The following is a 25153-nucleotide window of genomic DNA, read 5'->3' on the forward strand; positions in this document are numbered from 1 at the left end:
GAACCCGCTGTCTGAGGGGTTGGTGGAGGCAGGTGCTCTCACAGCATTGAAATGCTTAGATGAATTTTTGAAATGCCATGGCATAGAAGGCTACACCTGAGTGCTGGAATATAGGATTAGTACAGGTCGGTACTTGATGGCCAGCATGGACATGGTGGACCAAAGGGCCTGTTCCCCTGCTTTATGACTCTGTGCCTGTGAAAGCCAAGATGATGGAGGGAATTGAAAATGAGAATGATAAAAATATGATGAGTTGGGCTGCAAATATGTGAGCAGGGAGCAGAGGTTTGGATGACCTAAAGTTTATAGAAGGTAAAACTAGGTTGGCTAGTCAGGAGTGCATCAGAGTAGTTGCCTAAAACTAATACAGGCACAGATAAAGGTTTCAGCAGCAGATGAACTGAATTATGGTACGGAGGTGGTGTGGATGTACAATCCAAAGCTCATCTCTGGATCAATTATGTTTCCAAAGTTCTGAGAGGTCTGGCTCAGTTTTTAAACAGACTGAATGGATGAAAGACTGAATTGGTGTCAAGGCAAACGGGTTTGTGACAAGAATTTAAGATAATAGGCTTCATTCTTTCAAAATGTCATTGGATGAAATTTCCAATGAAATTGGGTCTTGTATTTCAGATAAGCAGTTTAGGAAGTTGGAGGCAATTTTGGATCTAAGAGATGTGGGGGTGAGGTAAAACTAGCTGTCGTCAGCACAATTGTTTTTGGATGAAGTTGGCAAGGGCCAGGGAAAATTAACCAGGTTTGTAGAGAGAGAACCCTTCTCTGGCTACGAGTGGAGAGATTTCTGGAGGAAAAAGGTTCGAAAAACCACATCAAACTCGTGAACAGGTCGAGCGGATTGCTTTGGAAAACTTATCACGGGCTTCTGGGTTTGCTGGGGAAGTACAGAACAGGAATTATTGGTAAAGAAACTGATGTTTGTAATGATTTTTGAGGAAACCCGCCAGTTTCATTGCAACCTAGTACATCGAAATTTAATGTACTTTATTATTTTGTACTATGTGACCATGCAGTGGGTCTATTTGAGTACGTTTAAGTGTTTTAAGAGATTAAGAAGGGGACGTGGTGGCTTGCGCAGGGGTGTCGAATGTTCCTGCCGCCTCTGGTTTAGATTAGGCTGAAGCGATGACCTAAGAAAATGCAGTAATTGGCGTCCAGTGCAGTCAGAGTCATCGCGGAGTTCCCCTCCTCTCCCCCTCCCTTCCCTTCCCTTTTACATGCGCCACCGAGTCACCGCGTACTGACAACTGCCTGGCTTCTTACCCCGAGCAAAGAACATGATTATAATTGGGGTCGTTTCTAAAATACAACGAATTAGTGAATAAATATAACCGTCTGTAGATATACCGTTGGAGCAAATTCTACTTGCGTGCAAACACAAAATTGTAAACAGGGACCAACCAATTACAAGCGCAAATCCCAAAATGACTCTTGCTTTTTGGTCGGAGTTCCCATTTATTTTTCTTCTCGTTATCGCTCGGATGGATTTTGAATTTCTAAGTCCCCAAGATTTGCAGCCGCGCACATTGCACCCGAAGTATTAACAGAAAACTACAACTCCCAAAGATCGCTGCGGGAGGCGGGTTCAGTCCCGGGCCTTCGATCGGCGGGGCCGTCGGTCGCTCCTCCCGCTGTCAATCAAAGTGATTCCGGATCTCCTACCAAGTGTAGCGCGTTGAAAGTCTTGCTCGTGTTAGGAAGTTTAAACAGCCGAAATAATAAATATATCGTGTATCGTAAACCTGAAATAACAACGGACCAGTTTGGAAGGCCGTGGTGGCACTCTTCCGTCCGAGGAACAAAAATTGGAGGGTTTTATGCTGGCTGAGGAGAATTATGAGATAAAGACGAACAGCCTCTCAACAAGGAAGTGGTGAGCAGTCGAATTCAGTGGCCTTTTGTGAAATAGGTTGATATTTGTTACTAAATGAGAACGTTGTTGTAGTCGGTGCTTACAGTGTTTGTTTCTTCAGAGATATCAATTACACAATGCATATTCAGCATTGTAATGTAAATTGAAAAATGTTATCGGTGGTGATATTAATTATAAGTATAGATTGTTACGTTCCCTATGATTTAAAAAAAGAGCAAGGGTTTGTTTCTTGACATCAGTGGAATTTCCCCTTTCCCTCAACCAGAAGTTTGGCGCTGTCGATATGGAGAGCATTTATTGAATCAATCGTACGGAATTTAGACAAGTGGCATATTTTATGCCAGACTGCCCATGTTTGAAAGAAGTTGGGCGAGGGCACGGGGGGGGGGGGAGGGGGGAAGGTGGGGGTGTTGGGATATGGATTTCACTGTTTGTCGTGTTTCACAGAAAACAGGGATCATAGTGTGGGCATGTTATCCTGTTGATCGGAATGATCGTCACCTTTGCACCAAGTGTATGTGCATCGATCGCGGAAGAGTTTGAAAAGACTGATGGGTGACATCCTGTTTATTTCGATCCATTACCACATATGATCCCTACGATAATTAAGAGAACAAACGTCAGAATAATCACTTTCTTTCAACAACAAATGCATATATTTCTACAACATCTTTGACTTTGATTTCCAATTGTGTCAATGTAGAGATGAAAGGTGTAATAGGTGGCGAATTTCTTCCCCAAAGAGAAAAATTATCAGGATCGAAGTAAAGGAGAGAACGGGAGGAATAGGGAAGGAAGTCCAGAATCTGGGGGAAGTATCTGAATGCTTTTGTTTCCAAAAAATACCCAGCGTTGGAAACAAATCAAAACCTAAGATCATAATCATCTATTTCAGGAAAATAAAGGAAATTAATAACCTGACAGAAATTTGCAGAATTGCAACATTTCACTTGTATTTCTATTTTTCCTTTCTGAAGCCAGAGAAGAAATTTTTTGGTAATTCCTCAATAACAAGTTCCAAATATTTCCCCTTGTGAAGTTAGAAAGATTTTCTCTGGTACCTTTTCTTGCAATCCCTCAGAGTGAGGGTGACTTGCTTGCACTCTCTGAGGAATTCACTCATCAAATCCTGATTGACATGAATTCTTTTAACAAGGAGTTGCCATTGTGCACCAGCTACCACATGGATTTGATGAGTGAATTCTTGGCCCAATGGCAAGGTGGTCTCTGTCGTGCAGACTTAACATACATATGTGCATGGGTATACAGACAAATGTTCTGTATGAACATGCACACACCTGTTCTTCAGTATCCCCTCCCTGCTTCAATCACCTCTTCCCTAACTTCTTGCCTTCCAAGTCCCTTCACTCACCTTGTGTAAGAGCCCCTCTCCTCTTCACTTGCCAACCTCTCGCTGCACCCTTCCTTTCCCTTCAGCTGACGTGCTGATAAACCGGCAAGTAGATTTACCACCATTGGTTTCTCCAAAGTGCAGGCTCTCACAGACTGCACTCATACAGCCATTAGAGCTCCTGTGTAGCAAAGAGTCACCCCACTAATTTATTGCACTTAATCATGAATATTCCCTTTTGTTTTGTAACCTGAGGATAGTTTACCAAACCGCTTACCTCGGTGCAAACTAAACTCCATCAGATAACCTGAGGAGAGTTCAATAAAGGAATTCCAGGGCTGTACCCAGATGAAAAAGTTAGCTCACAGGGAGGTGTGGGGTGAGAATGAATTTTGGGTATTGGACCAGCAATAAATTTGGCAGCTGGTGATATCCAGCTGTTCAGAGTATCCACCTGAAACGGATGAATGGAGCTCAGTTTTTGCCATGTATGCAGTGGTGTAATAAACACCACTAAAAAGAAAGGATGTCCCAAAAAAGGAATGACAAGTTGATATGGAGCCAGAAGTGGGATAGCCCTCACAACTCCTACAGCAACACTGAAAATCTCTGATAATTTGGGTTTGATGATCCTAGTGAGGTCAAGCATCAAGTGCCAAGTGATTTTTATTTTTAGGACCTCCAACTATTCATCATGTTACAACAGCTGATATTCTTTTTGTTTTAAATAAAGCAGACCTGTTGTTCATGGTCAGCAAGAGAATATATATTTTTAATTTGAAGCTTATTCGAGAGTAGCTGTCTGTCACAGCCACCAGTACTGCAACCTTTTAGATATTATTGATAATTTAACTTTTTTAGACCGTGGATAGGAGATCTTGTATTATCAAAGCATTTAAATAAGATCTGTGTGGTTTTTAAAGTATATAACCTGTGTTTATTGTAAATCCAAATTATTTTTGAAGGAGATAGTATGTCCAAGGTGTGTAAAGAGATCTCTGGGATCTTTCCACCTGAGTCCAGTTATGATATCATTATTGTCTCACTTGTCAGTTTGTAGGGCTGGTGGTGCATAGAATATGAAGCACAGAAATAGCTTACTTGGCTCAATGGATTCATGTTGGGTTTATACTCCACTTAAATGTCTGGCTATCTTTGTTCATCATTTATTATTCTCTAGTCCCTTCTCCCTCCAAAACTCATCTTGCATGTCCAAAAATGCATCTATATTATTTTGAATGAGTTTCCCATTCTCAACGCACTGTGGTTGAAGAAATTCCTTTTGAATTCCCTATTTCCTTTCCAGGATACCATTTTTTATAAATGACCTCAAAACTTGTTTTTTTTCTCACATTTTTCATAACTTTAAAGACTTCTCTTCGGCCACTTCATAATTGATTTGAAAAGAGATGCAGTGTGTTCAGCTTTTGCTAACAGGTCTAAACTCACATTTTGGGTAGAAGCCTGCTTGGTGTATTTTTCATCCTTTCCAGTGCCTTTATCAATTCTATAATATGGCAACCAGAACTGTACACTGTACTCCAAGTGCAGTGTAACCAAGTTACTACCTAAGGTTAGTATGACAATATAGTATAATTGTATTTTTGGATATCTGTCAAGAACATGATATAAGTCATAGCCCAATTAGTTTAAAGTAAGTGCCTTGCTTTCTGAGAGATTCAGGCCACTGGGCTCTGCGTACTGCATTTGGGTAAAAGAATGGATAATCAGCCCAGGCCCAACAACATAGAAACTGGGAGAGCAAGGACAGTCCTGAAATAACCCTTCTTTTCCCAATATTTTCACCAGCCTAATTGGGCTCTCCGCAGAACCAATAGATAATCTTTTGTAGGGGCAATTCTGGATTATAATCTATGATTCAATACTAAGGGAAAGGTGTGATTGCACAGGAAAGGGTACAGAGGAGAATTATCAGGATGTTGCCTGAAAAATTAGAACATTTTAGCTATGAAGACGGATGGGGTAGGCTGGGGTGGGGAGGTGGTGTGGTTTGCAGCCGAGGAGGCTGAGGGGAGACTTAACTGATGTGCATAAAATTATGAAGGGCTTGTATATTAGTAGTTAGGAAGGATCTATTTCTATTAGAGAGACAGTGTGTTCATCTTTTGCTGATGATTGTAACCTCAGAAATCTGGGGCAGACATTTAAGTAATTGATAGAGGGATTAGAGGGGAGATGAGGAAAAGAATTTTCCTGTTCCTGCACTATATATTTCTGTGAACCACCAACACTGCAAAGAAGTACCCAGAGGGGGGCAGGGTCCTGGAACTTGCTGCCTGAGAAGATAGTAGAGATAGAAGCCATTACCACATTTAAAAAGTGCCTTAACATGCACTCAAAGAACCTAGACCTTTTGGACGAGATCAAGTGCTGGAAGCTGGCATTAGGCTAGGTAGCTCATTTTCCCAGCACAGAGGGAAATCTAAAACTAGAGGGCATAGATTTAAGGTGAGGAGGAAATATTTAAATGGGACTTGAGGGACAAATTTTACATGCAGAGCCTGGCGAGTATATGGAACAGACTGCCAGAGGAAGTGGTCGAGGTGGGTAATATTGCAGCATTGAAAAGACATCTGGATAGGTACATAGATGGCAAAGGTTTAGAGGGATATGGACAAAATGCAGGCAAATGGGACTAGCTCAGGTAGGCGTCTTGGTCAGCATGGTCCAAAGTGTGTGTTTCTGTGCTGTATAACTGTGTGACTCTATGAGCCAAATAGGCTCCCATATTATAAATTTTCTATGGTTCTTTTCTGGAACCATGTTATGATCTCTCAAAGTTACCATGGAGCAGGATTTTCATCCTTGGGGTTATTTACAAAGGTCATCTGACTCAGGCCATGACTTGTCTTATTTTTTTCTGATTTTAGTGAAGTTCCATTGTGATTTGATAAGATGAAACTTGCGGGGAATTATGCAGCTTGACTGTGTCAGTGTAATATCAGTAACATTTTAATGATAAGAGTTCTGTGTAAATCATGGCTCAGTGGTATAAAACTTGAGTTGGAAACATGAATTCAAGCCCTTCTCTGTAATCTAGGTAGAGAGTCAAGTTCACTGCTGAAGTACTGCTGCATTGTCATCAATGCTGCCTTTCAGATGAGTTGTCAAACTGGGCTCTTTCTGTCCTCTTAAATGGATGTAAAAGGTACTTTTCACCACTATTTGATGAAGAACAGTTCTTCCATAGTCCTGGCCAATACTTACTAAACATCTCTAAAATGAATTACCTGGTTATTGTCAGTCGGCTGAATATTTTGTGTGTATGATTGCAACATGTAGATTGCCTGCTGCAATTCCTTTTTACAACATTGACTGATCTTTGCTTGCAAATCACTTTGGGGTGTTCTGAGATCATAAAAGGAAGATCACAAATATAGCATTCTCATTGAAACAGCAAGTTTATGATTGTCTTTACTTCAATTTTAATTCAACTGTTGCATGCTGTTCCATTCAGTTGTTCCTCAATTATGTTATTGAGAGTTAACAGCTAAACTAATCAATTAGATCTTAATTGTTGAGACTGTCTCTTTTCAAATGAAACTGACAATGAAACTTCTATTTCAAGATTTACTGAGTGGCCATGTTAATCTCTATAACAGAAACTAATCCACAAGAAGGAAACTTTGACTGAACTGGAAATCTGGAGTGAATGGTGCTCCACTGTTGAGAAATAGTGAAATAAATCAAGCTGTACTGTTTAGTTGACACCAAGATTCACAGGTTTAAAAGTTGTATGATTGTATAACAAAGAGACAAAGGAGAATAAGGAATTATGTGGTTTTTGAGGACTATCTATATAAAAAAAATTGCTTCCTTACCAAAATCTACTTTTTTCCAGCTGTGATATTTGACTATAGACTGAGATAGTCAAATACTTCAGAGCCAAGCTACAGTGTGATGATGATGTGACATTTCTCCATTTAGCAGAATAATCTTCATGAGATTTCTAATTTAATGTAAGTCGGTTCTAATGCAGCTAACAGAATAAGGAGGTACTCCAAGAAGAGGTCACTTGCATCTTCCTGCTAGCTCTACTTATTCAGTTGTTTACTTCAGACAAACAAATTGAATGCAAATACTGTTAAACTTGGGTCCACAATATATAATGATTAGCATAATGCTAATAAATTGAAAAATGTCCTGTTTTTTTTCTGGACGTGTATGAAACCATTTATAGGATGTGTTGGAGCTGTTAGAAAATTTTAGGACAGATAAGTCCCTGGGTCCTGACAGAATATTTCCCAGGCTGCTCCGTGAGGTGAGGGAGGAGATTGCTGAACCATTGGCTAGGATCTTTGAGTCCTCGTTGTCCACAGAAATGGTACCGGAGGACTGGAGGGTGACAAATGTCCCCTTATTCAAAAAAGGTAGTAAGGAAAGTCCAGGGAATTACAGACCAGTGAGCCTTACGTTTGTGGTGGGCAAGCTGTTGGAAAGGATTCTTAGAGATAGGATCTATGAGCATTTAGAGAATCATGGACTGATTAGGACAGCCAGCATGGCTTTGTGAAGGGAAGATCATGTCTCACAAGCCTGATAGGATTCTTTGAGGAGGTGACCAGGAAGATTGATGAGGGTAGTGTAGTAGATGTGGTCTACATGGATTTTAGTAAGGCATTTGACATGGTTCCACGTGGTAGGCTTCTTCAGAAGGTCAGAGGACATGGGATCCAGGGAGGCTTGGCCGTGTGGATTCAGAATTGGCTTGCCTGTAGAAAATAGAGGGTTGTGGTGGAGGGAGTGTATTCAGATTGGAGGGCTGTGACTAGCGATGTCCCACAAGGATAGGTTCTGGGACCTCTACTTTTCGTGATATTTATTAATGGCTTGGATGAGGGGGTAGAAGGGTGGGTTAGCAAATTTGCAGATGACACAAAGGTCTGTGGTATTGTGGATAGAGTGGAGGACTGTTGAAGATTGTAGAGGGATATTGATAGGATGCAGAGCTGGGCTGAGAAGTGGCAGATGGAGTTCAATCCAGAGAAGTGTGAGGTGGTACACTTTGGAAGGACAAACTCCAAGGTGGAGTACAAGGTTAATGGCAGGATTCTGGGTAGTGTGGAGGAGCAGAGGGATCTGGGGGTTCATATCCACAGATCACTGAAAGTTGCCTCACAGGTGGATAGGGTAGTTAAGAAGGCTTATGGGATGTTAGCTTTCATAAGTCGTGGGATCGAGTTTAAGAGCCGCGAGGTAATGATGCAGCTTTACAAAACTCTGGTTAGACCACACTTGGAGTACTGTGTCCAGTTCTGGTCACCTCATTATAGGAAGGATGTGGAAGTGTTGGAAAGGGTGCAGAGGAGATTTACCAGGATGCTGCCTGGTTTGGAGGATATGGATTATGAGGAGAGACTAAGGGAGCTAGGGCTTTACTCTTTGGAGAGAAGGAGGATGAGGGGAGACATGATAGAGGTATACAAAATATTAAGGGGAATTGATAGAGTAGACAGCCAGTGCCTCTTTCCCAGGGCACCAATGCTCAATACAAGAGGGCAAGGCTTTAAAGTAATGAGTGGGAAGTTCAAAGGAGATATCAGAGGAAGGTTTTTTACCCAGAGAGTGGTTGGTGCATGGAATGTGCTGCCTGGGGTAGTGGTGGAGGCAGGTATGTTGGTCGAGTTCAAGAGATTACTAGATAAGCATATGGAGGAATTTAAAATAGGGGGATATGTGGGAGGAAGGGGTTAGATAGTCTAAGGCGAAGTTTAAAGGTTGGCACAACATGGTGGGCTGAAGGGCCTGTATTGTGCTGTATTGTTCTATGGTTTTAACTACCTTGTGGAGGTTGGGTGGGGCTAAAGCTGCAAAAGCCCAAGAAGCCTTCAGCAGGCATGTTAATAAACATCTTTGCATCATACAGATTAGCAACAAAAAAAATATCAGGATGAAATACTTAGTCAAAATAATAGAATGTGTCAGAAGAGTCACTGAACAAACATAATAAGCAATAGGTTTTCACAGATTTCTGGTCAGACCACACCTTGAGTACTGGATTCATTTGTGGCTGTAAGGAAACAAAACATATCTGTGTGGTGGTTGACAGCCACGTGGTACTTGATATCAGAAATACAAAAAAAAAGTGGAAAAAGTATGGCCTTTCTTACTGGAAAGAAAGTTTCTTAGAGGTGATTTTAGTTTTGAGTATAGAAAAAGTTAATCTGGAATATTATTTTACATGAAAGTAGGGCATTTAATTCCATTTTGGGATAGACCATCAGGAAATTCTTTATGCATAGAATGACCAGTATGTGAAATAAACGCAGGATGATTAAACATTGGAATCGAGTTAGCTGAGGTTTGGTTGGGTTTTAGGATCTCTCTGGTTGGATGGATCAAGATGGATGGATCAAGATAGGTTAAATCATTTTTTTTGCCCATTATTATCTTGGAAACCTTTTGAAAACTTATTGCTTGTTTGGTGCATTTCTACTCTTTTCAATTGTGGGTGTAGTTGAAAGCATTGGAAATTAGATCAGTGCTGAGATTGCTTGGGTCCTGGCCTTGCATTTGCAATATATTTTACATTTATTCATTTAGAGAATGTGGGTGTTGCTGCCAAGGCTAACAAGCATTGCCCATCCTTAATTGCCCTTGAGGGCATAAAGGTGGTGAATAATTGCTCTGAACTGTTATAGTCCTTCTGAAGAAGGAAATCTTGTAACAATGTGATGTGACTTTGAGATGAACTTGCAATTGTTTACATTTTCTATGTGCTTGTTGCCCTTGTTTTGTGGTGGAGTTCTGAGAGGTGCCTTTGGCATGGGCTAGATAAGAGTCTTGTAAAGGGTGGAACTCTACTGCCAAAGATAACCACATCTTTGGCCTCGGGACTCTAGATCCTCCTTGAGGAATGTGGAGTCCCGTGAAATTCAGGGTTTTGTATGGGGTGGATGCCTGTTCCATAAAGCAAACAGTTGATTCTGGCTTTGAACATTAAGTTCCCTTGTTCCATTTTTATATTAACTTTTATTTGATATCTTTCTATAATTCTGATTCTGAAAGAACTGACCTTAATTGGAGATTGGGAAAAAGTTATTTTAGGATCGATTGCGACATGGCGTGTTTATAAGCTGGATGATATTTTGCATTCACCTGGCATGTGCAAACAAAATACGTTAAAGAGGAAAAACAAGAACATTAAAATTAGCAGGAGCAATCCATTTAACCCTTAAAACCTGTTCTACTATTCAGCAAGATCTTGCTGATTTTCCACCTAGAGTGCCATTTTCCTGCCCTATCCCCATAATCCATTGAATATCCAGAAATACATTGACCACTGTTTTGAATGTCTCGGCCTCCACAGCCCACCATGATAGAAAATTCCAAAGGTTCATTCTGCTCTTGAGTAAAGAGACCATCATCCCTCTGGACTCCTCAGTCGGGGAATCAACATCCATCCTATCAAGCCCTGTAAGAATTTGTAAGTTTTCAATGAAATGACATTTCATTCATCTAACGAAAGCCAAGTCTACTCAACCTCTCCACATATGGCATACCACGATCCCAGAACCAAGTTCGCTGAATATCCAGTGAACTCTCCCCATGGCAACTATCGTCTTTTTTTTAGGTAAGGTGACCAAAAGCTGTACTCTAGGTGTGATCTCACCAAAGCCCTGTAAGAATTGTAACTGGAATTCAGATCATCTGCTGTAGAGCTGAATGCTCAGTTGAGAGGCTCACATGTGGTGTGTTGGAATAGTCAAGCCTAAAGATAATGAAAATGTAGATGAGATATCAGCGAGAGATGAGCTGGAGTTGGAGCAGATGTTATGGGGGGGGGGGGAAAGTAGGCAGGCTTAATGATAGAGTGGATATGTGGGCATCTTGGTGTCAAATGTGACACCAAATTCTCAAACAGTCTGGTTTAGTTTTGGGTAACTCCCAAAGAAAATTCAGTTGGTGAGTAAGGAATTAGGTTTGTGGAAGTAACCAAAGCAAAAGGTTTTGGACTTACTGGTGTTTAGTTGGAGGAGATTCCTGGTCACACAGTGCTAAGATCTTAGAGGGTGTGCAGGGGTTTAGAGGTAAGGTGGAGATAAAATCTGGTGCTTTTATGTTTGGATAATGTTGATGTGGAGGAGTTGTAGATGAGGGATAGGAGGGTTCTACAGATAAATCCTTGAGTGACACCAGATGAAATTGTACTTGCATTGGCAGAGAAGTCATTGTGGGTGATTTCCGGGTATGAATATACAGATAAGAAGGAAGCCAGATGAGTGTCATCCCACTCAGCTGGATAATGGTGGAGAGGTTTTGAAGGAAGATTGTATGATCACTGTGCCAAAGCAATATGACAGGAAATGAAGAACTTTTGCCATGGTCGCATAGGTTGTCATCAGCTTTTTCTGCACTGTGTAGGGGATGGAAACCTGATTGAAGGGATTCAAACAAAGAGTTCTGTCTTGGATGGGCATAAAAATGGGAAACTACAACAATTTCAAGGACTTTCAAGTGTAAAGGGAAGCTGGGGATAGGTTAGTTTTTTCTGATAGATTTGGGAAGGGTGATAACAGTATATTTAAATAATAGTATTTGAGCATAAACTGTTAGCACTTTTAGCTAATGTGGAGGTGAAAGTGAGCATTTGGGTGGTTATCAGTTTTGTGGAAACAAGGTCACGAGAACAGGAAGAGGGTATGGAGAACTGAAAGAGCTTGATGAGAGCATGAGGGAACGTAGAAAGGAAACTGTTAAAAATTGAAATGGGGGGCGAGGAGTGGTGGGCAATGAAAGTTCACCCCAGTAGGTGAGGAGAAGGGAAAGATGTGGCAGAGATAGTTGACAAGATGATCTCAAATGTATTGACAATGAGCTTGCTGCAATTTGTATTCAAGATGATGGGTTTATGCAGGTGGTTTGCAATAGTGAAAATAAGAGTGTGGTTACTTCAGCATCACAGGATATGTCTGCAGTTATCAGCAGTTTTAGCTGGTGGTGAATTGCTAAACCCATTATTTGGTATATCCATTCAAGTCTTGGCATGACTGCACACTGCCAAAGTGAGCAAGTGTAATGGTTTTGTTTGGAATTAGGGCAATGTAGGTGAAGGCTAGAGTATGGTTGAACTGCGAGGTAGGTATAGAATGCAAGGACAAGATCTGATCAGTTGAAATTTGGGAAGTGAATTGGCTGAGAGTTTTTCAGTGTACAGATACAGAAGGAAGGGGTGCCATTGGGTGGTGGGATGATGCGTTTGGAGAGCAAATGTTCAGAGGTGACTCTTCTCTGCTTGAGACATTAGGAGTAATGAAACTATGTTATACATTAGGGCTGAAGGAATGGCTACGAAATTGGGTTGGGAAGTTTTGTATGATGGGTGAGATTGGGAGGATATTGAACTCTGAAGACAATGATGCATTACAACCCACCTCATTAGAAATGTGGAGCAGTTTTGAAATTGCACTAATTGGATAGTGGTATTAAATGATCCAAAGCTGCTGAGTTAATGTGATCATGTGTGACCATTGATATAAAGAAAGATTCATACTGGGACTGTGCAGATCTGCAGTAAAGTGCTGTTTTATTCTGAAAAGGCGAGGTCCTGCATTGTTGAAATTTTTTCTGGACATAAACCCTGACGTGTTGGGAGGGATGGAATTAGCGGCAAAAATGCTGAGAAAGCTTTGATAGCTGGCTACGTGTGGCCCCTGGCGTGGCCAATTGTCAACATTGTCAAACTATTGTAACTGTTTCAGAGCATCAGAAATTTGGAAAAAATCTGAAACTATTTAAAAAAAAACAAATTTTATAAACAGAAACAAAACACAATCAATTAGAAGATGAAAACATTTAAATAAGATATAGTTATAAATATGTAAATTAAGTAAAGCTTGGTCCTTTCTCTTCATTCAAATAAAGGAGACGTTGTTTTGTTGCCAGGTCCAAGCAGGCATACTTTGTCCAGGTGTGTTCCACAGTGTAAGGGCTGGGGTTTTGTCCAGGTGTATTCCACAGTGTAAGGGCTGGGGCTTTGCTGGAACATTGTATTTTGCTGCTGAACTCCATGAGGAATCCAAGAACAGTCAGAAAAATTCTGGCAAACCACTGCGGCAAGTCCAGGATTTTTGTGTCTGTGCATGCTTGAACAGGAATTCCAAACTTGATGTCATTTACATTAGGAAATGTTAGCAGTGTTGTGTATGGAACTGCCAAATCAAAGTCCAGGCTGGTGATGTTTGGTATAACAACAGCCCCTGTCCAGTGATATAAATATGTTCTTTTGAAATCTATTCTAGGGTTATGTTTTAAGTGTTTGGAGGTTAATAAATGCATGTCAGGGGAAAAAAATACCGCAGTAGATGAACAGATTAATGTCTTGGTCCGCTCTTCATCTTAGCGTTTCTCTTTTGATAAATTTCCCAAATTAAAATTGTTAAGGTTGTTAAAACTGTTAAAATTGTTCTTCATAAATAACAGTAACAAAGCTTCTAGGTTTACATTGACTATAGAATGTCAGTGTGAAGAAAACCCTGTAGGTTGGATTTTTCTATCTTTCAGTGGTAGAGAAGTTGGAGTTGTTTTAAAGTTGTTTCTCAAAAGGAGATTAATAATTCTGGCCTTTTGAATAAGATGGATGTCATTAAAAAGAGTGATTACTAATGCCGTTGTTAAGTTTGGGTTGATGGTGCAGGGTGGATACAAGGAGAATGGAAGGATTTGCTTTATTCCTCATTCACAGAGGCTCTCCAAGATTACTGGAAGAAATAAATTAACGTGTTCATCAAAAGAAGCAGCTCCTTAAGAAATTTTTTTTAAAAAATGATTTCAATTTGCCTTTATTTGAGAACATAAAAAAATGAGTTGGAAATTTAGTGATTGCTTGACACAATCTACTGGAAGTTCAAGCAGAAATAATGTTTTGAGCAAGTAATCTTCATCCCAAATATTCTCCAATTCTGCAGTGATTAAAATGTCTGTTTATATAAGTTGTCTTAAGCAACTGGTTGATTTCACTGAGGCCTTGGACTACTTCCATAAGAAACAACCCAGTGGATATTTGCACTGCCAGTACATGTTTTGAATTTGCAGTGGCGTGATAGCTGATATAAGACTACTCAATTGACAATGCATGCTACGATATTTAAATTTATAAATATTGCAATAGGATCACTATTGTTCCCTATCAGTGACACATTGGTTCTGATAAAGTAACACAGACTTGATTTGTAAGTTCCTAATCCATTCTTATTCACAGAACTGGTTTGAGTAGTTGAAATATATTGTCGATCTATTTCTGCTTGGCTACGTAACTCGACCTATTAAATTATATTCTGTATACATTTGGTATGCAATCTCTCTGGCCGTCTTAGGTTGTTGTTTTGCAAAGAGTGCCATGTAAATGTACATTGTTTCTTTCACTTGTTGCATTACTCTCATATATATTTCAGGCTTTTTAAGCAAAGGTTTGGCAGGGATTCAAAACTTGGCTCAGACCTGTGATCATTTTAATCCAGGCACATGGATTTTGAGATATGAATCCTAAGAGAACTGGTGCCTGAACTCTGGTACATTTTCTTCTACGACTGCCATGTTCCATGGTCAATATCCTGACTGGTCAATTGCCTCCGTAAATAGACTGATCCCAGGAATTTCTTTTCCAGTATGGCTTAACTAGTTATTTTCTCAGTACGTTAATCAATCGGAGCTCCTTTTGCATTATTCTTAGTAAAGAGCAAAAGAATACAATAACTGGTTGACAATAAGAATAGTGAAAAAATGTTGTCACAGAACCTGCGATAGAAACTCATGGTGTTGTCAAGCTGCAGTGGCAGATTACAGTTCTTCCAAGTTACCCAATAACCACACAGAGTTTTGTGTAACGACAGAACAGTTAAGTACTTTTACTAAAAGTAAAAGTGCAGTCAGAAATCTCTCATGAGAAATGGTGGAAGAAAGTTGTCGGGGAGGAAGGAAACTTCATAGTGTGTTTTTAAACTATTACCTAAAGTGGGATTGGTTCAGTATTGCACCTATTTTCCCTGTCTTTCATACTGTGACAAATGTCTCACAATATAACTATAAGTTTTTCCTACTCTTGGATCATGCCTGGGGTGACTGTGTGTTTTGAAATGGGTATAAAGCACCATGATGAAGTAGTGTGGGTTCTGATGTTGATCAATTTGGTAGGTAATCTCCATAGTGAGTTGAGTGGGCAGAGCTGATGAGTGGGTAGGAGTCAAAGAATTCATGGAGAAGATTAGAATAATAAATTGCAAGTATATTTAGAGTTTATTGATCTTTGAAGAGCTAGCATCCATCAGCCTTTAGAACTTGTCTCTCTCAAACATATTTAAGTGGCTTCTATAAACTTGGTCTTGTGCTTTGTTGCCCCTTGTGTTCTATTTCATGATTATGCCCCTTCTGTCACACACATTGCCATTATATACAATATGTCACAATTTGCATATTGGAGAAGTGTTCATTGCTAGCATTTCTACAGTTCTACAATGTGGCTCACAGGAAGTGTAGTGTACTGCTGTGAATTGTATTGTGGGAAGGGTCCTGCTTGCAGTGTCTACATTACTGAAGCAACCCCTTTTAAATGGCTGGGTTTTTGGAAAGATATGTATGTGAAGCTACATAAATCTGTTGCACATGTGGAGGCCTGGTTCAGTCAAGATGCTCCTCACAGGGCAGCTCCACATCAGGTTTCTCCAGTTCTGTCCTCTCAAATGACAGGAGGTCAGGCAGAAACCTGGCTTTTCCAATGTTGCAGCAGTATAGCTTCATCTCAAGACTTAACATTATGTGGTACAAGGCCAGGAGTGCCCCACTGAGACAATGGATATTTATTCCATTTTCCAGAAAGCTCCTAATACTAGGAAAGCAGTTGGAAAAATCACAAGGGGAGATTTAAGAAAATGTGAGTAAGTTGAAAGTACCAAGTAAAGCACGTTAGCCCTCTGGATTCTGGTAAGTTAAGAAAATGTGAGTAAGTTGAAAGTACCAAGTAAAGCACGTTAGCCCTTTGGATTCTGGTAAGTTAAATGGAACAGGTATGGGATTTGGGTAGTCAGATAGAAACCGTCAGTGATGTCCTGGAATCCACAAAACTCTACTGTGTGGAAAGAATAAGGCAGTCAGCCTGCTCCGCCGCTGCTCTTTAGTGGGAAAGGCAATGAAGTATTTGCCCAGATAAGCTGTGCTGAATGTACCTATGGACTACAGAGTGATTGATGTTGTGAACTTTTTGAGGCAATGGGTGAATAATGCAGCCAGTAGCACAGCTTTGTCACCATTGCTTTGTTGCGGTAATATTATGAAGATGGTTCTTGTGAAGATAAATTTTCAATATTGGTTGCCTCTCAGAATAAAGAGGTTTAAACCACTTTCAATTAGTTTGAGTTTCATGCATTTATAATTGAGTTGATATTGGAATTCTAAATTCTACTTGTTGGACCTGCCTGCTAACCTTTTGTGATTCATATACTAGAACACTTGGATCCCTCTGAACTTCACTCGTTTGCAGTTTCTCTCCACTTAGGTAATAATCCACCTTTTGATTCCTCCTACTGAAGTGCATGACCTTACTTTTCCCCACATTAAACTCCATTTGCCGGGTTTTTGCCCAATCACTCAATCCCCTTTCAGAATAACAATGTCCTTATCGCAGTATGCTCTTCCACTTACTTTTCTATCACTGGCAAACTTGGAAACCTTGTATTTCATTCCCTCTTGCAGGTCATTACTGTAGATAGTAAATATTTGAGGGAATTCATACCTTATTTGTATACAATTTAAGTGAGAGCACTGTGGGACTCTCGTCCACAACTAGTGTGCTGGAGCCCCTAGTTTATATTTTCCAGTCTTGCTCTATTTCATTTTCCAAAGTGCGTTAGTGTACTTTTTAATTTGAAAGGGTAACATGAAATCAACATTTACAACCATGGTGTCAGACCTCATCTTCACCTGAATACTAGACTTGGTTGGGCTGCCTCCGTGCGGCATTATGCAATATAAACATCTCCATAGTTCTATTTTTGGGCAGAAGCCTGGGTGTGACTGAAAAGAGGTATGCAGAGCAGCAGATAGTAGATGTGACCTGAAGCTGGTTATGGAGCAAAGTAAAAGATTCTGATGATGGTAGGGGTGAGAACAGAGTTACTCAATATCTTTGGGCTAACAAAGGAGAAACAAAATTGCCTAAATTCTTGCTTCTTATTGCTGTGGAGAGACTTATTTTGATGTTATGTGAGGCTCAGAAATGAGTCATCTATGATTGATGTGGTAAAGTGCCAAACGTGTTAAATCCATGGAATGAAAGGCACTGCCTTTAGAACCAGGTGAGTTTCTGTTTAATGTATCAGATGCAAAGGGCTGGACCCAGGCTGCCCCACATCATGATTGCCTTGAATTGCATGCACCTTCTGCAGCCACACAGCTCCCTGTGTCGTAAGGGCCTTGCCATCAAAGCTGTCCCCTGAGTGTAGCTGGCCAAGAGCAGCAGCAATAATACCTCAAGCAGCACAAACTGGCTCTCCCCGAAGACCATCTGATGGCCTTCTGACCATCTGAGGGAATGGGACACCACATTGTAAAGCTGATATTGAGAAGGTGCAGATGCTGGGGGAAAAAAATCATCTGAAAATAAAAGAAAACTACAGATGCTGGAAAAATGAAATAAAAACAAAGTTTTGGAAATACTCAGCAGGTCATTTTGCGTTGATCAGTCTGAAAAGATCAACCTGTTTCTCTCTCCACAGACTCTCTCTGACCTGTTGAGTATTTTCAGCATTTTCTCTATTTATATGAAATTAATATTTCAGGTCCAGATAGGAGATTTGACAATAGTTATAGCTGGAAACAAATGATCCTTTGCTAACAACAAATTTAAAGCCAACAGCACTCAAAACTCTGGCACTACCAACTGCACAGCTAAGTGCCCAAGTACAGAAGTTGAGACACTGATGTGTCTACAGGTTGAGACAAAAATGAGATACAGGATTCTCAAAACATCCTCACTAACAATCTTGGCAAGGAGTGATACAAAAGAATCATCATCTGAAAATCAAAAAAAACTGTAGATGCTGGAAATCTGAAAGAAAAACAGAAAAGTTTTAACGATTACAAACTATTAAAGACTATTTAAAAACTTGCACTGCTGAGTGCACCAACCCTAACTATTTTAGCAATTCTTGGTGCAGAATTAGTGACCAGTACAGCATGTACTTCATTGGAAATATTCAGGCCGCATCTGGGGGAAGAGACACAGAGTCAACATTTGAGATCGGTGACAGTTTGACAGATGTGGCCTGACCTGCTGAGTATTTCCAGTCTTTTCTGCTTTACTTTCAGATTTCCAGCATCTACAGTTTTTTTTGATTTTCAGATTTTTTTTTGTATCACTCCTTGCCAAGATTATTAGTGAGGATGTTTTGAGAATCCTGTATCTCATTTTTGTCTCAACCTGTAGACACATCAGTGTCTCAACTTCTGTAGTTGGGCATTTAGCTGCGCAATTGGTAGTGCCAGAGTTTTCAGAGCTGTTGGCTTTACATTTGTTGTTAGCAAAGGATCAGTTGTTTCCAGCTATAAGCCTTTGGTGCCAGTGGCCAACCAGTTGAAAGTTTTGCTTAGATATTCACCAATACTGTTTAAGTAGCTTTCCATGTACAGTGCATCATCTATAGAATACCCTTATTGGGAAGTTTTATAATTTTTGTGGGAATTACCCATTTATGTAATTCAACATTGCAAGAGTCAACATTTCTTTGAAAATAGTCATAAATTCAGCGAAGTCAGAAAAGGATGTCTTGTACCAAGTATTTTCCCCTTTTAGAATGTGAGTGCCATGGACAGGTAGTATTACCATAGGTAAGACAGGTTGGATGGTTTTTGTATAGATGTTTTAATAATGAAGTCATGGGTTTCGTACAAAATGAAGCTTTGACGCAGTAAAAAGTTGTTCAGTATTCCATTTCTCAGCATAGATTTATCAAATTGATCTTTGGGATTAAAAGATTGTTCCAGAAGGAGAGGTTGACTGTTTTCTCACTAATGTTTAGAAGATTGACATTAAGGCATTGCAAGTTTTTGGAAAAAAAATTGGCAAAGTGACTGAGAGACTTTTTTTTCATGCTGAAGAATCTAGACGTCCATAGATCCAGGATAAGAGGTTGACCATTTAAGACTGAAATGAGAAATCCCTTTGTGTCGGGGGTGTGGATCTTGGGGAATTCTCTGCCCATTATGTTACATTTGCTTGGAATTATGTACAGCTGAAGCTTCTCTTGTTGATTGGTGGAGCAGGGTTCATATGTTCATAGCAGAGCAAGATTAGCAGGAAGAAAACTGGGTGGAAAATCTTTGAAAGATTATGTTTTGTGCAGGGGTTCCCTGCTTTGATTACAGCCTTCCTGAATGTTTTGCCTGCCCAGTTAAAATTAGTAAATTTCATATTCAAGAGTACTTCAAAAGACCAAGGTCATTATTGCAAGAGGAATTTATGTATACACTTGACTTCTTAAGCTTGACATTAATTTCAATTATAATTTTATCTTCGAACTCCAGAAGCAGAAGCTTATTATTGCTCTGATTGATGTGAGCCCACATATGATCTGATCTATCACGAGAAAAATAAGTGGAGAACAGTTCGCCAGTAGCCTGTAAACAAACAGAAGTAGACACAAGCTAATTCTGTTTGGACCCAGCAGAACACACACAGTGATTGTATCAAATGAACTTACTGAAAGATATAAACTCACAAAGGACCACCCTCCCCATTGCCCCAAGTGTTCAGCTCATCTTTAAAAGGTGTAATTGGTGAGCAAGGAATGTTTGCTAAGGGATTTTGATTATAAACTTAGAATATTTAATGTTCAGAAGATAGCTGGGTACATGATGTCAAACACTTAACATAATGGAATAGAGTGCTCTAAATTTTTAGGATTGAGGGAATAGTACATGGAAGCCCAAAGCACATGGAGTCATCAGAGACAGTTGCCTCACAGCTCCAGCGACCCGGATTCAATCCTGACCTCCGGCACAGTTTGTGTGGAGTTTATGCATTCTCCCTGTGACTGCATAGATTTGCTTTGGGTGCTCTGGTTTCTTCCTACTTAGCAAAAATTGCAGTTTGGTAGGTTAATTGGCCTTTGTATATTGCCCCTGGTTTGTAGATGAGTAGGAGAATCCGGCAGGAGTTGATGGGAATGTGGAGAGAATAAAAAGGGTTAGGGTAGGATTAGTGTAAACAAAAAAGTATGCATGATGGTTGGTGCAGACTTGATGGGCCGAAGGGTTTGTTTCCATGGTATTATCTCTCTGACTCTATAACAATGGAGATGTTAAATGCTCCCCAGACCTGGCCAGACTCACATCCTGGCAGCCAAGTGAAAGTGGGAATTCATTTGGAAGGTGGCTGCCAGAATGGTTTCCCTGTGAACAGTAAACTGAGAGTGTGGAGGGATGAGGTAATTGCAGTAGAGGGAGGGGAATCCCAGGACAAAGGAGGCCCAGGGTTTGTTGTGAGACCAAGTGGAGCACTCCTGACTCTTGTGGGTGCCTAGATAAGTACAAACTCTCGACTTACTGTTTGATTTCTGACCAACGGTCTGATCTGATGGTCCTGCAGTGTCACCACTCACCACCAACAACACTTGATTGCAGTCATATTCTAACCTGAAATGAAGTTGTATAGACTATAGCAGCACACAAACCATTGGAGTAACTCAGCAGAGTTGCTCCAGGTTCCAGCACCTGCAGTCATTGTATAAACTGTAAATGGATGCTTGATGTATGGCGTGGACTCGGTGGCCATACATCAAGCCGAAGTGCAGCCTCACCGTCAGGTTTGGGTCGGGGGGTGGGGTTGTAGTTACTCTTCAAATTAATTTGTTGGTCAAATAAAATGGTCACGTATCTTTCAATCCCTGATATGATTCATTCAACTCTTTCCAAAGTCCACACGAACCAGTCAGCAAAAATGCCTTGGTATGTCAATCAATGTTCATATGTTTTTTGCATTCTTTGAGATAAGGCAATATTATCTGGATGATATATTCCATCTTGAGTCTTTGTCTTCCTAAGCATGCAAGACTAAGGAAACTAGAAGGAGATTTCATTGCCAGCATTTCCTTGTGTACTTCCTTGAAGTGAGTGATGTTGATGTGGGAAATTGGGCACATTTCCTACTTTGGCTGACATAAGTGTCAATAAGTTTAAAATCAAAAACAAAGGTGAAGTGAATTGTAAAGGTGCCGTTACTCTCTCAATTATTATCCAGTCTTAAAAAATATCCATTACTTTGAGGGTGAGCTCAAAGCATGGCCACAGGACCCAACCAATGCTCCTTGTCACTGCAAATTGAGGAACTGTTTTTTTCCTTCCTCTTCCACTCCTATCTAAGAGGTATTGTAGTCAAGGATCAGTAGTGCACTTCTCAGAATTATGAAAGGAAAATTGTACACACGTCCATTCCCACTCTTAGAATTATCATCCTTTTGGTTTCTTTGTGTGGGATTGATAAGGTGAAGTCAGATTTCCATTTTGCATTGTCAAAGCTAGGAGCTGTGATAAGATTGCCAAACAAATCACATTGGGGGCATTCAAAATACACAAGTGGTACTCCATCAGTCTGATCTGAAGTGGAATTTTATTCTAACTTGCTGGGTGGAAACCCTACACTCAAGTGGAATGTTGGTTTCTACAGCTTGCCCAATATGCTCTGCACTGACTTCAGTGGAGAATGAAAATGGCCAGGACCTTCACTATAGTTATACAGAATCTCATCAATTAATTTTGCTTCCTTAGGTTCTAAAACAATACGCTAAATCAGGCATGTTCTAGTTTCTGTTGCATTTTCACTTTGCATGTTGAATGAAATAATGTTTTCATAATTTTTTTATATAGGATCTAAATGAAAATAGACCTATGACATGGACTTTTGCTTGAAAAAAAGAAAATATACATTACAGACGCAGTTGTCAATTCCCAATGAAGGCATGGAAGTATTCATGTATGTAACTAATTCAACCATAAAATGTCATGAGGGCGAGCATACAGCCGAGGACTTGTGCATCGAAGCTGCCAAGAAATGTGGTAAGAATGTTAACATACTCTAACTCCAAAAAGAAAAGAAATATTTTTTAATTCCAAGAACACGTGAACATAAGAAGAAAGGAAATGGTCTCTTGGTTCATTCCCTCAGTCGTGCATCATTGAGTCCCTACACAGTTCCCAGGTGATCTCCTGGCAGTGGTGATCTGAAACCCAGGATAATTCTGAAGGGATAAATTTGCAAAATTCCTTTCCACTCCCTTAGAACCTAGACCTGTAGACCTATCTATCACTGATTTATCTGATTGAGATAATCTTTTGCTCAGTTGGAAACAGAATTGACACATCTACAACTCTCAGAATTGGTTGCTTACCCTTTCAATAGAAATAGGCAGTGTTGGCAGTGCTGATCTACTTTCCCCTCTTGGTTTGAACACTTGTTAGTACTGTTTGGGCAGTCGTGTAATGTTAGTTGATGCCCCGATGTTTCCAAGTTGTTATTCAGTATTATCTTTTCTACAGGTGCAGGTAACTTTGAATTTTTGAGACCACTCACCAGTTTTTATATTTTTATAGATAGGCAATGCTCTTAGCCTTAAGTTGAATATTCCTCCATTGTTTGTGAACTTGAAATCAAAAGTTTTGCATGCTGTGAGCAGAGTTTGGCCTGAAGACGCTGGGCCATGCTAAAAGAAGGCGCAAAGCTCTGTCTCTTGAGTGCTACGTGCTGGGTTCCTAACTACACTTCCACCACCGTTAGTGGTATTGTACAAACTAGTTGCTTGCCCTACCAAACAGAAGAGGGAAATAGCATCTGCTGTCCACAGAAACAAAGGAATCTAGATGAAAAACAACAAGATGTTGGAGGAACTCAGCAGGTCAGGCAGCATCTGTGGAGAAAAGCAGATGGTCAACGTTTCAGGTCAGGACCCTTCTTCAGGAAGTGGGCAGGCATCTGCTGCCTGCCCACTTTTCCATTGTTTCCATGTGTAGCTGCATGCACAAGCTGTGGAGACCAATGTGTTTTTAATTTAGATTAAAGATCACAGCTGAGGCCAAGCAGCAATGTAAACATAAGTGTAGGAGAAATTAAATGAGAGCCAAAAATTCAGAGTAGCAACAACTTAATTGAGATCGTGGGCACCAATGGTAAAGTGATGTATATCGGTTTATTGCCATCTCAAACTGCCTTTAATAAGATGGTGATGAGTTCCCTGCAGTGAGCTCCAGGATGTTGAACCAGTTACAGTAATGGAATGGAGAAAAAAATTGCCAACTCAGGATGATGCATGCCTTGGAGTTAATTGTGTTCTTACATTTTGCTGCCTTCATCTTTCTAGGCCATGAAGATTGTGGGTGTGAGAAATGCTGCCAAAAGCCCTGATAAGAAGGGGCAAAAAAAATGATTGACCTTGTTTGGATGGGTTGATGAAGGGAGCTGGGCATGGCAGGCTGAATGATCTTTATTACTCTTCCTACTTCTGTGCTGATGAAAATATTCACGTTATTATTTGATTGTTTCATTTTTAGCCAATTTTATTTTGCGCTTAAGGTAAAATGTCAAATCTTTCTTTTGTCAGGTATTTCTCCATTATGCCAGAATCTCTTTGCATTGTTTGATGCAAATAAGAAACTATGGTTTTCTCCAAATCACATCTTCAAGGTTGATGAGCAAACAGCTCTGATGTTACATTATCGGATGAGGTAGGACTTCAGTTTTTTTTGGAAATAATGCTTTTACATATGTAAAATGATTTGGGATACATATTTCATTAAATTTCCATGGGAATATGTTTCTCTTTCTCTCCCAGCTGTTGTTGCTTTCTGAAACTTGTATTTGGCTATTTTACACTTGTGAGTTTATTTTATTCATTCATTTCTCATGATCTGGGCATTGCTGGCAAGGCCACCATTAATTCCCACTTGCACTTGGGAAGGTGATCGGATTTAGGTCAAGCCATGATGAAGGAATGGCATTTTTTCAAATCAAGATGGTGTATGATATAAAAGGGAACCTAGGCAGTAACTGCGGTGCATTTTGTAGCTGGTACATACTTCAGCCACTGTGCACTGGGGTGGAGGGAATGAATGTTCAGGGTATTTGATGGGCTACCAGTCATGCAGACTTCTTTGTCCTGGATGGTGTCAAACTTCTTGAGTAATGTTGTAGGTGTACTCATCCAGGCAACTGGAGTGTTTCTATCACATTCTTGACACGTATTTGATGGATGGTGGTTTGCAGGAGGTGAGTTGCTTGCTGTAGGATACCCAGCCTTTGACTTATTCTTGTGGCCACAATTTTTTTGCGATTAATGCTGTTGAGTTTTAATGATCCAATCAATGGTGATCCCAGAACATTGATGGTAGGAGAGTCAATAATTGTCTGCAAGAAGTCTTGATGAAGGGTCTCGGCCTGAAACATCGATTGTTCAGTTCCCTCCATAGATGCTGCTTGACTTGCTGAGTTTCTCCAGCACTTCATGTGTTGCTCAATAACTGTAATACCTTTCAATGTCAATGGTAGGGTTAGACTCTCTCTTTTTGGAGAGGGGTAGTGCCTGGTATTTTTGTGGCATGTATACTTGCCACTTATCAGCTCTTATCTGAATGTCATCTCAGTCTTGCTACAATGCTTCATTTGCAGAGGAATTGTAAGTAGAAATGAAAATAGTGCAATCATCAGTGAATATTCCCAATTCTGATCTTGTGACGAAAAGAAGGTCATTGATCAAGCAGCTGAAGATTGCCCTGAGGAACTCCTGCAGTGAGGTGCTAGGCTGGGATACTTGACTTTCAATAATCACCACCATTTTCCCTTGTGTAAAACATAATTCCAGTCACTGGGGTTGGAGAATCAAAGCATCAGGGGGTCGTACAGCACTGACACA

The 25153-nt window shown here is 40.2% G+C and overlaps 1 protein-coding gene across 2 annotated transcripts in view; it reads left to right on the forward strand.

The window, feature by feature from the left end:
* Positions 1-25153, forward strand: part of jak1 (Janus kinase 1) — a 114717-nt gene that overhangs the window by 10915 nt on the left and 78649 nt on the right. The window contains exons 1-3 of one of the 2 annotated variants that reach the window (XM_052012602.1): positions 1357-1891; positions 22119-22307; positions 23846-23969. In XM_052012602.1, the coding sequence (XP_051868562.1) occupies positions 22145-22307; positions 23846-23969 (287 nt within the window). In that variant the 5' untranslated portion in view covers positions 1357-1891; positions 22119-22144. Of the gene's footprint in view, positions 1-1356; positions 1892-22118; positions 22308-23845; positions 23970-25153 lie in introns of those variants that run through there. The other variant, XM_052012603.1, reaches the window with a different exon arrangement.

This window comes from Pristis pectinata, chromosome 3 (assembly GCF_009764475.1).
Source record: "Pristis pectinata isolate sPriPec2 chromosome 3, sPriPec2.1.pri, whole genome shotgun sequence".
Taxonomy (NCBI): domain Eukaryota; kingdom Metazoa; phylum Chordata; class Chondrichthyes; order Rhinopristiformes; family Pristidae; genus Pristis; species Pristis pectinata.